Source organism: Dryobates pubescens, chromosome 29, assembly GCF_014839835.1.
Source record: "Dryobates pubescens isolate bDryPub1 chromosome 29, bDryPub1.pri, whole genome shotgun sequence".
NCBI classification, from domain to species: domain Eukaryota; kingdom Metazoa; phylum Chordata; class Aves; order Piciformes; family Picidae; genus Dryobates; species Dryobates pubescens.
In genome coordinates, this window is record NC_071640.1 from 10,850,310 (window position 1) to 10,866,217 (window position 15,908).

Genomic DNA, 15,908 nt, shown 5'->3' on the forward strand with positions numbered 1-15,908 from the left:
CAGCACATCATAAACACAGAGAACAGGAACACAAGTGAGAACAAGATGAACCATCGAATGAGGGCAGATGGGAGGGGAGGGAGAATAGGTAAGGAAGGAACAAAGGGAACCCATTAAGGGGGATGGGAGCAACTAAACCACAAAGGAAGGGGAGGAAGCGACACAAACCACACGGTCAATGTAGGAAGCACCACGGAGTTGCTCACAACCAAATCACAAGCATCAGATGGCAATGCTGCACACCTTCCAGTCCTTCCACCGTACGTTGGTCTGGAGGCTTTCCACAATGATGGGAATGATTTATTTGCAATCGGTTTTGGGGAGTGGGGAGGGGGGAGGAGAAAACAAGGTGGGGAAGGGAGTGAAGGCATCAGGAGGGGGGGGGGGGGTAGGGAAGAGGGAGGTTTGTAAATACAGAGAGAGGTAGAGATCATAAAATCCATGGACTGAATATCATAACAGAGAGCAACTCACGGTGAATTAACGCTGGAGACTGACGAGCTGCGAGATACAGTACCTCGAGTTTGCTTTACAAAACTGCACATGCAAAAACAAAACAAACAAAGAAAAAACAAAAAGTGAGAAAAGAAAAGAAAGGAAAAAAAACAACAACAACAACAACTAACTAAAAAAAAAAAAAAGTGAAGGGAAAAAAAAAAAACAAACCACAAAAGAAAAGAAAAGAAAAGAAAAGGAAGAAGAAGAGAAGAGAAACCATAAAAGACATCGGGAGGAGACTCGTACAAGGCTGTGTCCTATCGAATGCAGACTGCAGCGTGCATCTTGGGAGGGAGACCAGGCAAGCTTCAGAAAGTGTGGAAGCCACAGACACCTTCTAGGTAACAGGGAAACAACCAAAGGATCAAAAAAAGAAAACCAAACCCAAACAAAAGAAGGAACCAAAAGGGAGGCGGGGGGGAAAAAAAGAGCGATAAAACCGAAAGGTGAATCCAAAGCCACAGGATGATATTCGGGCTTGGTGCCTCCGTGTGCTGTACTCACACAATGCAAGTCCTCTGCAGGAGCCATCTTTAGGACCTCAGGGTAGAGGTCTTTGCAGAAACAGGTGGCGATTGCTTTGTACAGCTGTGCTGCAAATCACTCTTGCCAAGGGGGAGCAGGATGCTAATCCCCGCTCTGGCCCTGTGACACCGGGCACGAGGAGAGCATAGGCTGGAGGGAAGACCCTGGGCCACAGTAGCTGGTGTCAGGCTGCTTCTCCTTGCTCCCTGCCTTGGATTTGCTCTTCAGAGTCACCTACCTCTGTTCTCTGACAGGCATGGGGCTGTGCCTGAGCTCAGGCTGCCTGAGTGCTGCTCACCATGGCTGACCAGTGGAGGTCTGCTGCAGCTTGGGCAGGGCTCCACACCCTATCGAAGGAGCCTGTCTCAGTCCACAAGGGATGTTGTAGATTCTCCTCCATCCAGTGTCTGTACAAACACCATCACACATAGGGGCTTCTATGCACAGCAATCTCTGCTTACACAGAAAAAGAGCTGATTCCTTGGCAAGGAGTCCACACAAAACCAGGATTCTAAGTATCCTGCTGGGACTTGGCTTGAGGCACTGATTTTGATTTGATAAATGAATCTACACAGATTCATGGAATGGGTTGGGTTGGAAGGGACCTTAAAGGTTATCCAGTTCCAACCTCCCTGCCATGGGCAGGGACACCTCCCACCAGCCCAGGTTGCTCAAGGCCTCATCCAACCTGGCCTTGAACACCTCCAGGGAGGGGGAATGCACAGCCTCCCTGGGCAACCTGTGCCAGTGTCTCACCACTTTTACTTACATCACCCAAAGAACCCTCCTCAAGGCTGAAAAGAAAATCCCTTCCCCTCCTGGATGTGCCTTTCCAGTTACAGTGGGTTTTTTTCTCCTGCTTCCATTGGATGTTAGGAAGAAGTTGTTCCCCATGAGGGTGGTGAGAGACTGGCACAGGTTGCCCAGGGAGGTGGTGGAAGCCTCATCCCTGGAGGTGTTTGCAGCCAGGCTGGATGTGGCTGTGAGCAACCTGCTGCAGTGTGAGGTGTCCCTGGCCATGGCAGGGGGGTTGGAACTGGCTGAGCCTTGAGGTCCCTTCCAACCCTGACCATTCTATGATTCTATGAGAGTTTTGATCTGTTATCAATCGATACTAGCAAACCAGAAGGTGCAATCAAAATCTGATGTTCTTTGGCTATAAAAAGAGTTATAAATAGACATTTACTTAAAACAAATTAATTCCTCTGAACAGAAACATGTTAAGCATATAGCTCCAAAATCCAGAGGTCATGAATGCTGGAATGAATGTAAGAGAAATGAGGAAAGGCACCATAAAAGTTTTGCTTGGGGCAAGTAGTCTGCTGAACAGTCACAGGTGAAGCACTTTGCCTAAGCTTCAGTGTTGCTACACTCAGACCCTGCCAAACCAAACTGAAGCAGGAGGCCAAGTGGGGTTGGCAGACCCTGCTTGCTTGTCAAGTGAAAGATTGTTCCCAGGTTGCTCAAGCTGGAGAGTCCTTTACTCCATGGCTGGATGCTGACCCCCAGGAAGGCAGCTAAAAACCTTCAGAGAACAAGCCCTTGGCTGCTCAAATGCTTCAAGCACAGGTAAAAGGAAGACTGGTGATGGAGGAGAATGTACTGGGCTGCCCTCATTTACCTGCAAGGCAGCCCCAACTTGTGCAATACCTGTGGCAATTTGGCTTTTGATTGCTGGAAGCAGATCTCAGCATCCCTCAGCAGGAGGCTTGAATGGATCTTTGCATTTGTCCCTGCCTGGTTTGGTGCAGTGCAGGATGGAGGCCACTCTCTGATCCTGCCAAGTGTCCTTGTAACCTGGCCAGCTGATGTTATGCAAGTCCTGCAGCACTCCAGGCTTGCTGCTCTGCTCCCTTTGCTGGAGTCTGCTTTTGCTTGCTTGCTTTTCTGTTTTGTTTTGGTTTAAACCCTAAATTGGAGCAAATTGGTGCTGGAAGTGCAGGGTGTAAAGCCATGAAGCAAAGACAGCTTCCTTTTCCAACTCAAATGGCAGAGGTATTTGAGCTTTGCTCGTCGCTACTTACCATCCGTGAGGGGCAGAGCACAAGAGAGTGTCTTGGTGGAGCTGAGTCACCATTACACCAACAGCAAGGGCAAAAAGGGAAGCTAAGGGGAGGAGTGACACTACCTCACACATCAACACACTTCAGGGGAAGAAAGAAAGGGAAGAAATCACAAGCCAGCAAGAGAAGAACACCTCTTCTACTCTACACATCACCCAGCACAGGACGCTCTACAGGCTGGGTGTTCCAGCACGCTTCTTGCTGCGTCCTGTTAGGTACTGGAAGCCCAACAGGGGTTTGGAAACAGATCACAGCATTTCCAAGACAAAAGGGAAATATGGAACCCCAGATGGAAAATGCCCTGGAGAGAAACAGAGCAACTCTTCCCTCTTCATCCCCAGACCTGTACAAAAGGGAGCCTGAGAAATCGCTGTGAAATGATGTGCCACCTGCAGTTGCTTTTGGCACGTGGCTAAGGAGTAGTCACCTGGCTCACACTGACAGGCAGCATCCACCTGTGTGCAGGCAATTCAAAGGTAAACTGCTTGGAACCACCATGGGAGGGACCAGCAGAACCCAGTCAGAGCCTAGGAGAGAAGAGGAGGTCTCTAGAGGGTGGAATGTTGCCTGGGGAAGCACTTTGAGAAATGGTGGTGGGCAATCCTACAGAATGTGTTTGGTGCCCACACTGCATGAACTGCCTGTGCCACTGTCAGCAAAGGGTCATCCACCCCATCTGGGAAGCTCTCCCCCCATCCAGAACTCTCAGCCTGTGTCTCTACTTCCATCATTTCCTTGGGTCTGGCTACAACTGTAACCCATCGCCACGGAATCCAGAACCCTATCAACAACAAGAAGCTTCACCCAGCATGACCTCAGCATGGCTGCCTGGGGGGGTTCCTGTGAATTTAGTGCCTGCTCACTCCTGTGACTTCTATTTGAGGGCTTTTGCCAAGAAAAGGTGGAGAGAGGCCACTGGGGCTCTGGATGCCAGGTGAGCCATGGCTTGTGCCCTCTCCAGCTGGTCTGCTGGTCCACGCCGGGCTGGGTGTGCTTGTCACAGCCCCTTTTGTACTGGCCATTGGTGCATCTCTGGCTGGCATAGGAAAGGTGGAGGAGGAACCCAAGTGTGGGGAGCTCAGGCTTTGGGGCAGACAAGCAGAGAAAACCAAACTCTGTCTGCACTGTGGTCATTGTGTGAGCCGCAGGAAGGAGCCTCAGAGCTTTCCCTTCCAGCAGCATCACAAAGTGCTTTGCACATCCACTGCCTGCAGCGTTGGCCCTTTTAACCCCCTCCTCCCTTCTGGCCACCCAGGAAGCTGCACCAATGGTTTGCTCTAAAGACCCACGGGCCTGTGCAGTCTCTCAGTGGTTTCAATGCTGTAGGAAGGAGAGACAGCGCTGGGCAAACTCAAGAAACCCAGAGACTCACCTCCAGAAACAACAAAGCAAGGAAAAAGCTAAACAGAAGACAAACAAACAAACAAACCATAAATAAATCACACCAAAAGAAAATTAAGAAGGAAACAATGGACTGAACTGAAAACCCCAGCAGCAGGCCTGAAACAGGAGCCTGCTTTAAAACCAAACACTGCCACAGAGACAAAACCAACGCCCCAGCCCAGCTCTCAGTCCTCAACAAACCACAAAGCACCAAGAAGAGTCCAGCCAGGATAGAGTTCACCAGGTGAAACACACCCCCCCACAAGCTGTAGGGGGGATGAACAGACAAATCTGTTCACATTAAGTCCCTTTGGTGGAGAAGAAGACAAATGAGAGAGAGCCTGGGAGATGGATGAAGTAAGAACTACAAAGCAAGAGCAGGGAGAACATTGTGATAAAGCACTGGGAGTCAGGTGGCAGATGGATGGTACCTCACCAGCACTGCAATAAAGATGGAGGTACCTCACCCCTGCTGCTATGATGAGGCTGTTATTAAACAGACACCTTGACACCACTCTTGGAGTGAGTCCAGAGGAAGCCACAAAGATGATCCAAGGGCTGGAGCAGCTCTGCTGTGAGGATAGGCTGAGAGTGTTGCGGGTGCTCAGCCTGGAGAAGAGAATACTCTGGGGGGGACCTTAGAGCTGCCTTCTAATACCTGAGGGAAGCTGCAAGAAGGATGCAGAATGACTTTGCACTAGGGTATCCAGCACCAGGACAAGGGGAAATGGTTTTAAACTGAGGGAGAGAAGGTTTAGACTGGATCTTAGGAAGAAGTTCTTCAGTATGAGGGTGGTGAGACACTGGAACACATTGACAAAGAGCTTGTGGATGCCTCCTCCCTGGAGGTGTTCAGGGCCAGACTGGATAAGGCCTTGAGTTGAGAGTTAGAGCAGATGATCTCTGAGGTCCCTCCAACCTAAGCCATTCTAAGATCTACCAACCACAAGGCAATTTGTGGCTCATGCAGGAGTCTTGCATTTGTAGAGGAGAAGGCATCTCCTTGGGCTCTCCAAGCAGGCTTTGGGCTCAACAAGCAGCAGTTTCTTATCCCTAGGAAGTGACATTTTGCAAGGGATGCAATCAGCTGATCATTTCCTGAAGGTCAGCTGTGAACAGAGGCTTGACTGGTAGAGAAGAGCCAGTGGAGATGGACTGCAGGGACAGGAGGTGTGCAAAAACGGTGTGGCCATGGAAGTGCTGAGTTGATGGTTGGGCTGGATGAGCTTAGAGGGCTTTTCCAGCTGGAATAATTCTGTGATTCTCTGAGTGTACAAAAGCTGAGCACAGGAAAATGCTGGAGGTGGAGGAGCAGCCTGGAAGGAGGCTTGGGAGAGGATAAATGCTCTCAGTCCTTGATGTAGGAATCAAAAGAGCAAGCGCAGCACCTCGCTGCTGAACCAGCACAACGACCGGCTTCTCACCAGCCCCAGGACAGCTTTATCACCTCTGTGGGAGGTGGACAGGCAGGCTGGGAACATGAACATCCTGACTAAGGAAAAGCAAGTCATGGTGCCCTCTGCTAACACCTGAGAAACTTGTTTTGATGGCTGCAGGTAGAGGAAACGTGGATGTTCTTAGAGCACTGAGGCACGCTGCAGGGAGCTGCTGCTGCAGGGAGCTGCTGCTGCTGCTGCAGGGAGCTGCTGCTGCTGCAGGGAGCTGCTGCTGCTGCAGGGATTCAGTTCCAGGCATTATGAAAAGAAAATCAAGTTGTAAAACTAAAAAGTATTTATTCCATAGGGAAAAAAGCCAAGAAGACAAACTGCTAGGGCAGGGCCATCTGTGGCAGCTCAGAATCATAGAATCACAGAATCAATAAGGTTGGAGAAGACCTCAGAGATCAGCAAGTCCAACCAGTTACCTAATACCTAACACCTCCTGACAACTAAACCATGGCTCCAAGTGCCACATCCAATCTCCTCTTGAACACCTCCAGGGATGGGGACTCCACCACCTCCCTGGGCAGCACATTCCAATGGCCAACAACTCTTGCTGGGAAGAACTTTCTCCTCACCTCCAGCCTAAACCTCCCCTACAGCTCCACAGCTTGAGACTGTGTCCTCTGGTTCTGGTGCTGCTTGCCTGGGAGAAGAGACCAACTCCCACCTGGCTACAACCTCCCTTCAGGGAGTTGCAGAGAGCAAGAAGGTCTCCCCTGAGCCTCCTCTTCTCCAGGCTAAGCAACCCCAGCTCCCTCAGCCTCTCCTCACAGGGCTGTGCTCCAGACCCCTCCCCAGCTTTGTTGCCCTTCTCTGGACACCTTCAAGTCTCTCAATGTCCTTCTTAAATTGAGGAGCCAGAATTGGACCCAGGACAGTGTGGCCTAACCAGTGCTGAGCACAGGGCACAAGGACTTCCCTGCTCCTGCTGGCCACACTCTTCCTGATGCAGGCCAGGATGCCATTTGCCTTCTTGGCCACCTGGGCACACTGCAGGCTCATGTTCAGCTGCTGTCACCCACTACCCTCAGGTCCCTCTCTGCCTGGCTGCTCTCAGCCACTCTGTCCCCAGCCTGCAGCACTGCCTGGGGTTGTTGTGGCCAAAGTGCAGCCCCTGGCACTTGGACTTGTTGAGTGCCATCCTGTTGGACTCTGCCCACCTGTCCGGCCTGGCAAGGTCCCTCTGCAGAACCCTCCTACCCTCAGCCAGTTTTTCCCAGCCTCTGCTCACCACCCCTGTAGGGGTTCCCAAGCTCTGCAGGTGATATTTCCACATGCCCAAAAGTGCCATTTTTGAAGCATGCCAAGAAGGGCAACGTGCTGAGCATGCCCAGCTCTGCACCTCGGCAGGGCCTTGATCTCACAAGTCTTGCCATCAACATGGCACCTGCTTCACCTTCAGGACCTTTGTGGAGCTTGAGAGCATAAGAAATGAGGTAGTAGGGTGCATTTAGCTGGGGGTACACTTAGCTGGGGGTGCACTTAGCTGGGGGTGCACTTAGCTGTCAACTTTGGGTCCCTATCATCATCCCTACTGTAGTGGAAGGAGCTATCTGAGAGACAGGTGCTGCAAACCTGGAAGCTGCAGCTGCTAAGTCCTTCTTGAGTTGACTGTGGATGTATTTATGCATCAAACAAATTGCCTTGGCATGAGTTCATTAGATCTCTTCTGGCTCATGAGCCAGCAAGCCATCCATACACCTATTTCTGCCTCACAAAACACCAAGCTTCTCCCTTGCCTTCTCCTCTGTGTCATTACCCATTTGGTCATCAGCCTACTGACCTGAACACAGTTTTTGTTCCAAAGTAAAGCCCTGTGAGCTTTCTCAGTGGCCTGCTAAGCTCCAAACTGGCAGAAGTCAGGCAAGGGTGGTTAGCTGATGGCTCCACACAGCCTGCAGGATGGCGCCATGGTGAGTAGCTGCACCGTGGGATGTGCTGCTTTGTCAGCCTCATTACCTCCTGTACATATCTGGGCAGCTGCAGTTTGAGGCAAAATAGGCAAAAATCCACCAGTCTCTGAGACCCCCACCTCGAAAACTGCTTCCAGTTGTAGTGTCCCCATCACAAGAAGGACATGGAACTGTTGGAGTGACTCCAGAGGAGGCCACAAGGATGATCCAAGGGCTGGAGCACCTCTGCTGTGAGCTGAGGGAGCTGGGCATGTTCAGCTTGGGGAAGAGAAGACTCCAGGGGGACCTTAGAGCTGCCCTTCCACTACCTGAAGGAATCCTACAGGAAGGCTGCAGAGGGACTTTGCACAAGGGTGTCTGGAGACAGGACAAGGGGGAATGGTTGGAAGCTGAGGGAGAGGAGGGATACACTGGAGCTTAGGACAAAGGTTTTCAGTGTGAGGGTGGTGAGATTAAGGAATAGATTGCCCAGACAGGCTGTGGATGCCTCCCCCTTGAGGTGTTCAAGCCAGACTGGATGGGGCCTTGAGCAACCTGGGCTAGCTGAGACGCATCCCTGCCCATGGCAGGGAGGTCAGAGATGATCTCTAAGGTCCCTTCCAAATGAAGCCACCCCGGGGTTCTGTACTGACTTACAATTGTGGCTCACAGCTGTGGGCCAGGGCTACTGCAAATTAAGTGAAAGGAGCCATGGAATAAGGTTATTTTGAGTAGCTAACCCTGCAGTGTGAGGTCTTAGCTCCATTTGAAGTCTTGGGGGTTGGTCTCGTCACAGCATCACCAAGGTTGGAAGAGACCTCAAAGATCATCAAGTCCAACTTCTCCCAGGCAACCAGCACCAGAACAAGAGGACACAGTCTCAAGCTGTGCCAGGGGAAGTTTAGGCTGGAGGTGAGGAGAAAGTTTTCCCCAGGAAGAGTAATTGGCCATTGGGATGTGCTGCCCAGGGAGGTGGTGGAGTCCCCATCCCTGGAGGTGTTCAAAAAAAGGCTGGGATGTGGCACTTAGAGCCATGGTTTAGTTGTCAGGAGGTGTTGGGTGACAGGTTGGACTTGATGATCTCAAAGGTGTTTTCCAAGCTGATTGACTCTGTGATTCTATGATTCTATGGGATCAGTTCTGTAACTCCATGAATATTGGCTCAGCCACCTGCATTTACAGCCCTGGCAGCAGCCAGGATCCATCTGGGGCTGGTTCCAACTTCCCTGACAGAGGAGACAGGGAGAGGACAGGGAATGCTCCAGCCCCTTCCCCTTTCCCCCTATTTCTGTTAACTAATCTAGTTAATCAGGAGCTGATTAAAGCAGCAATGGCAAAACAAAATGGGAAGAAGAATAAAAGAGTCCAATGAATAACATTCTTTTCCCCTTCACACATCATGAACTGGCTCCATTTGGCCTTTTTGTCTCTGAAGTGAATCACACTCCCAGCCACCAGGGTCTCGAGAGAAGGAGCAAAGTGAAGAAGCAAAGTGAGAAGCACACAACAGGAGCCAGCAGTGAGCACTTGCAGCCCAGAAACCAAATCACATCCTGGGCTGCAGCAAGAGAAGCAGAGCCAGCAGGGCCAGGGAGGGGATTCTCCCTCTCTGCTCCACTCTGCTGAGACCACAGCTGGAGCACTGTGTGCAGTTCTGGAGCCTCTGTGCCAGGAAGGATCTGGAGGTGCTGGAAGTGTCCAGAGAAGGGCCATGAGGATGAGCAGAGGGCTGGAGCTGCTCTCCTGTGAGGACAGACTGAGGGAGTTGGGGTTGTTCAGTCTGGAGAAGAGAAGGCTCCAAGGAGACCTTCTGGTGGCCTTCCAGCATCTGAAGAGGGCTACAAGAAAGCTGGGGAGGGACTTTTGAGGGTGTCAGGGAGGGATAGGACTGGGGGGGATGGAGCAAAACTAGAAATGGGGAGATTGAGATTGGATGTTAGGAAGATGTTGTTCCCCATGAGGGTGGTGAGAGCCTGGCACAGGTTGCCCAGGGAGGTGGTGGAAGCCTCCTGCCTGGAGGTGTTTGCAGCCAGGCTGGAGGTGGCTGTGAGCAACCTGCTGCAGTGTGAGGTGTCCCTGCCCATGGCAGGGGGTTGGAACTGGCTGAGCCTTGAGGTCCCTTCCAGCCCTGCCAATTCTGTGATTCTATGAAGGAAGAAAGCAGGATCCTGCTGCACTTCAGAGGCTTTGCAATCAAACCAAACAGGAAATTTCTTTCTCTGTGCTTGAGCTTCTCCAGCCTTTGGAGTTCTCCCCTGCAAAGCGTGTGTGGGGGTCTGGAAAACATCAGCAGCTCTCAATAAAATGCATGCCCTGATTATTTATTTAGATAGATATATTTGTGGTGCTGGTTGTCCCAGTGTTAAAATTCCAGAAGAGTTAAATGAATCCTTAAGGAGAACTTAGTCTTCAGCAAATCCATGCAGGACACATTGCAGTAATGCCAGGCAGGCACAACTCGGTGCTGACCTCAGCATCTGGCAAATCTACACAGCAGGGTTTTTTTCACTCCAGTTTAGACCTCTGACTGTGAAAAGAAGGGGCCCCAGGGCTCCTCAATATCTTCATCAGTGCTACAGACACTGAGATTGAGGGCACCCTCTGCAAGTCTGCAGATGATACCAAGTGCTGCTCTTGATAAAGTCTGAAGGACAGGATGGCATCCAGAGGGAACTGGGCAGGCTGCAGAGGTGGCTGAGGAGAACCTCAATAAGGCAAAGTGAGGTCCTGCATCTAGGCTGGGACAACCCTCAGTATCAGTCCAGGCTGGGGGTTTAGACATGAGGTCTGTGGTGCCAGGTTGGACTTGATGATCTTTGAGGTCTCTTCCAATGTTGGTGATTCTGTGATGCTGAGAGCAGCCCTGCAGAAAGGGACTTGCAGTTGCTGGTGGACAATGAAGCAACAATAGGCACTGGCAGCCCAGAAGGCCAAAAGCAGCCTGGGCTGCACCAAAAGCAGCATGGCCAGAGCTCTGCTCTGGGGAGACCTCACCTGCAGTGCTGTGCCTGGATACAGGGTGCCCAACACAAGAGAGACGTGGACCTGATGGGGCAGGTCCAGAGGTGCCGTGAACTCGATCAGAGGGCTGGAGCACCTCTCCTGTGGGCACAGGCTGAGAGAGTTGGGTCTGTTCAGTCTGGAGAAGAGAAGGCTCTGGGGAGACCTTACAGCAGCCTTCCAGTACCTGAAGGGGACCTCCAGAAAGGCTGGGGAGGGACTGTTCAGAAAGGCTTGTGGGGGTAGGACAAGGGCCAGTGGTTTGAAACTGAAGCAGGGCAGATTCAGGTTGGACATCAGGAGGAAGCTCTGCACAGTGTGGGTGGTGAGAGACTGGAACAGGTTGCCCAAAGTGGTGGTGGAGGTCCCATCCCTGGAAACACTGAAGATCAGCCTTGCTGTGGCCTGATCTAGATGGATTTGTCCCTGCTGCCTGCAGGGGAGTTGGGCAAGATGACCTTGGAGGGTTTCTTCCAGCCCAATGCACTCTGTGGCCGAGGACTGTGGTCCCAGAGGCTCTGTGCTCCTGTCCCCAGCCACGCACAAATCCTGCCTCCGAAGATGCAAATGGATGTTTCCAGCCCCAAACCAGTGGCTATTCCCATAAGTGATTCCCAGCACTCTTTCAAAGAGCTAAGGGAGATCTAGCCAAGCATGCTTTGCAGCCTGACCTTTAGGAGGATGCCTTCAGCCTTCAATTCTCCCGGCAGAGATCGTTAAGGGGTAGTTAATTCATTAGGTGCACAAATACTCTGTGTAATTAGAAGTCCAAAGCAAAACGTTAGCACTTCACCTGGTGAAATCTACCCCGGGACAGCCTAAAGAGAGAACTCCTTTGAAGGTATAGAGGCAAGAGAGAGAGAAGGCATTACAGAGAAAAACCAAGGAGGGGAAGTACTTCATTAAATTCGTGGTTAAACGATCTGCCCTGAGCTCCTCACTCAACCTAAAGTCCTGACAGTAATCAGAGACGGTAAGAAAGGGCTGACAGAGTACTATGGGATGCTCCACTCGAACAGACAAATACATTGACGCTGAAAACCAGAAGCCAAACAGTCGAGGTCCCCAAGAAGAAAGCTGTGCTTACGCGGCTATGGAGATGTTGGCTGCAGACATGGGGCTGACTTCTGCCACTTCTTTGGCCTTCTGCAGGGCGAGCTTTTGATTGGTGGCTTCCTCCATCTCCTCCTCGTCCTGGTGCAGAAAAAATCAAGAGAAATTAGGGCATGCATCGGGTCCTGGCTGTAAGCAGAGGTCCCCAAGGCATGAGTCATACGAGACTGCCACCGCTGGGCTGTTGGAACAAGGCAAAGTCAGTACAATAAAGAATGGAATGGAATGGAATGGAATGGAATGGAATGGAATGGGATAGGATAGAATAGGATAGGATAGAATAGAATAGAATAGACCAGACCAGGTTGGAAGAGACCTTCAAGATCATCGCGTCCAACTCATCAACCAATCCAACACCACCTAAACAACTAACCCATGGCACCAAGCACCCCATCAAGTCTCCTCCTAAACACCTCCAATGATGGTGACTCCACCACCTCCCTGGGCAGCACATTCCCATGGGCAATCACTCTCTCTGTATAGAATTTTTTCCTAACATCCAGCCCAAACCTCCCCTGGTGCAGCCTGAGACTGTGTCCTCTTGTTCTGGTACTGGCTGCCTGGGAGAAGAGACCAACCTCTGCCTGTCTACAACCTCCCTTCAGGGAGCTGTAGAGAGCAAGAAGGTCTCCCCTGAGCCTCCTCTTCCCCAGGCTAAGCAACCCCAGCTCGCTCAGACTCTCCTCACAGGGCTGTGTTCCAAACCCCTCACCAACTTCGTTACCCTTCTCTGGACACCTTCCAGCAAGTCAACCTCCTTCCTAAACTGAGGGGGAAAAGCAGAATTTCACAGCTTCTTGTAAGAAGCCCTGGACAGGGCCTTGATGGTAACAGCAGCTGGTCAACAGGAGCTTGAGAATTGTGTCTTTACCAATCCTTTTTACACCTCCCTCTCAAAGCTTTCTTACCTCTCCGGGATCTCCTCTTACCGCTCAGTGTTTGGGTAGGAGGCTCCGGCAGGGCAGGGCCAGACCTGACCACAAGTGTGACATTGCTGGGGTGAGAGGAACCTCATTTGTCTCAGAACTGCATGGGTGAAAACACTCTGAAGCCCACAGCTTACTGAAATGTGTGAGACAGACTCCTGAGCCCTTCATGGTCACCAGTGTGGCTTTTCTGAACCAGTAAGTCCAGGAGACAGCACCGGTCTGGACTGGTCCTGCCCACACTGCTTTTGCCCCAGGTATTTCCACTTCATTGTGGACACAGAGGGTGACAAGAAATGAGGACTTGTATCAAAGTGTGGTGTGTGGGATCAGCTGTGGGTCCCAGAGATGGCTGGGTTCATGCTTTCTGCCCACCTCCCACATCATGAGGATTTTTAACATCTCTTGGCACTGCAAGATCCCACAGAGGACAGCTGGGACTCCTTTCCTCCTGCCTGGCGTAATGACAAGAAGAACACTGCTCAGATTCAGGCTACAGGATCTAACCTGAGTGATTCTGTGACCTTAGGCAACCACAGAACCACAAAAGGTGGAAAAGATCACCAAGGTCACCAAGTCCATTCATTAACCCAGCACTATCCACCAAACCATGTCCCTACAGGTGCTGGATGCTTCCAGGGATGGTGACTCCACCACTTCCCTGGGCAGCCTGCTTCAATACTTTATCACCCTCCCAGTGAAGAAGTTTTTTCCTAACACCCAACCTAAATCTCTCCTGGTGCAACTTGAGGTCATTTCTACTCAACCAGCTCCTTGTTACATGGGAGAAGAGACCAACTTCCACCTTGCTCCAACCTCCTTTCAGCGAGTTGTAGAGAGCCAGGTCTTCCCCCAGCCTCCTTTTCTCCAAGCTGAGCACCCCAGGTTCCCTCAGCTGCTCCTCACCAGCCCTGTTCTCCAGCCCCTTCACCAGCTTCATACATAGAATCACAGAGTCAACCAGGTGGGAAAAGACCTCAGAGATCATCAAGTCCAAGCTGTCACCCAATACCTCCTGACAACTAAACCATGGCTCCAAGGGCCTCATCCAATCCCTTCTTGAACACCTCTAGAGATGGGGACTCCACCACCTCCCTGGGCAGCACATTCCCATGGCCAATCTCTCTCTCTGGGATGAACTTTCTCCTCACCTCCAGCCTAAACCTCCCCTGGCACAGCCTGAGACTGTGTCCTCTTGTTCTGGGGCTGCTTGCCTGGGAGAAGAGACCAAGCCCCACCTGGCTCCAACCTCCCTTCAGGGAGTTGCAGACAGCAAGAAGGTCTCCCCTGAGCCTCCTCTTCTCCAGGCTAAGCAACCCCAGCTCCCTCAGCCTTTCCTCACAGGGCTGTGCTCCAGACCCCTCCCCAGCCTCCTTCCCCTTCTCTGGACCCATTCCAATGGCCAATTCCTCTTTCTGGGAAGAACTTTCTCCTCACCTCCAGCCTAAACTTCCCCTGGCTAAATTTTTCACAGCTGTTGAGCAGGAAGGTAGTACAATGTAAACAAATCACTCTTGGGTGTGAAGAGGAAAATACAGATAATTCTAAGCAATCCCATTGGACAGAGATCTACCATAAGATTCAGTTCCTAAACCAATTGCTTTCCTTGCTTCTTTGCTCTGGGAGAGATGCTAACTTGCTTCTGCTCGACCTTGTCTGCATTGTTTTGGCTAAGTCTAACTTCTCTGCTTCTTCCTCTTCTCCTTTTTGTACAGGAAGGTAAGGGGGAGGCAGAAAGGGAGAAGCTAGTAGCTTCCCCTGGTCAAAGACCAGGGGGATTCCTGTGCTGTTTATTAACTGTAGCTGCTGTAAAGCCTTTTGTACATATTCATCACATTCCATTGTAGATTGCAGTTCTGCTTGTAAATACAGCTTGCATTGCCTTCCAACTGAGGTTGCTTAGCCTGGAGAGGAGGAGGCTCAGGGGAGACCTTCTTGCTCTCTCCAACTCCCTGAAGGGAGGTTGTAGCCAGGTGGAGGTTGGTCTCTTCTCCCAGGCACCCAGCACCAGAACAAGAGGACACAGTCTCAAGCTGTGCCAGGGGAGGTTTAGGCTCAAGGTAAGGAGGAAATTCTTCCCAGCAAGAGAGACTGGCCACTGGAATGTGCTGCCCAGGGAGGTGGTGGAGTCCCCATCCCTGGAGGTGTTCAAGAGGGGATTGGATGTGGCACTCGGAGCCATGGTTTAGCTGTCAGGAGGTGTTGGGTGACAGGTTGGACTTGATGATCCTTGAGGTCTTTTCCAACCTGATTGATTCTATGATTCCCAGGAGAGATGTTCAAGTCTTTCAATCACCCCTGTGGCTTTCTGTTGCACTCTCTCCAGTAGATGCCTGTCTCTCTTGAACTGGGGAACCCAAAACTGGACACAGCACTCCAGTGAGGGGGGTAGCAAGACAAGAGCAGGCACAGGCTCTTGTGTCAAACTTCTGCTCTTCAGAGGTGATGCTTGGAAACAGTTATGCTCACAGTAATGAGAGCAGACAGCAAGGCATCTGGCTTTGAAATAGGAAGTCACAGAGCTTGATCCATCCTGATCACCACACATGTAAACACTTCCCTGCTCTGGCTTTGGTGTTATTTGCTTAAACTGAGCTCATCTTGAAACCCTTTTCCCTTTTCTCCTTTAGGAGAAGAAAGAAATAACAGGAAATGAATGAGGATTAAAACCTGCTGCCTTTAAAAGTTGCACATCTTCCTCCCCCCCCCCCTTTCCTTTCCAAATGTTGGGCAGATCTGCACCAAGTGAACTCTTACTGTAGTGCAGGAAGAACCTGAGCCAGGTCATGCAAACAAAACCCTGCTGGAGGTTTTATGCAGAGTCAACACTTTGCAACTGCCAACTTCCAGCACACCTACTGATGGGTTTGAAGCTGTTTGTAAATCCAGAGGCTCTGCAGACCGTGGATCCTTTGAGGAACAAGGCTCCCAAATAAGAAGGTGTTTAAGTTTTCCCTTTCATCCCGCAGGTATCTTCGAGTTGTTTTTCTTCTTTCGAGGGCTCTCCAGCAGTGTTCAAATCACACTCATTCAAAGCTGCTTGATTTTTGCCTTCTGTGCACCTAA

At 51.1% G+C, this 15,908-nt stretch overlaps 1 protein-coding gene across 1 annotated transcript in view; it reads right to left on the reverse strand.

Annotated features, from left to right (window-relative positions):
- CACNA1B (calcium voltage-gated channel subunit alpha1 B) overlaps nucleotides 1-15,908 on the reverse strand; it is a 432,602-nt gene that overhangs the window by 132,056 nt on the left and 284,638 nt on the right. Inside the window, exon 18 of the mRNA XM_054174438.1 lies at nucleotides 11,891-11,997. Coding sequence (XP_054030413.1) covers nucleotides 11,891-11,997 — 107 coding nt within the window. The remainder of the gene's footprint in view (nucleotides 1-11,890; nucleotides 11,998-15,908) is intronic.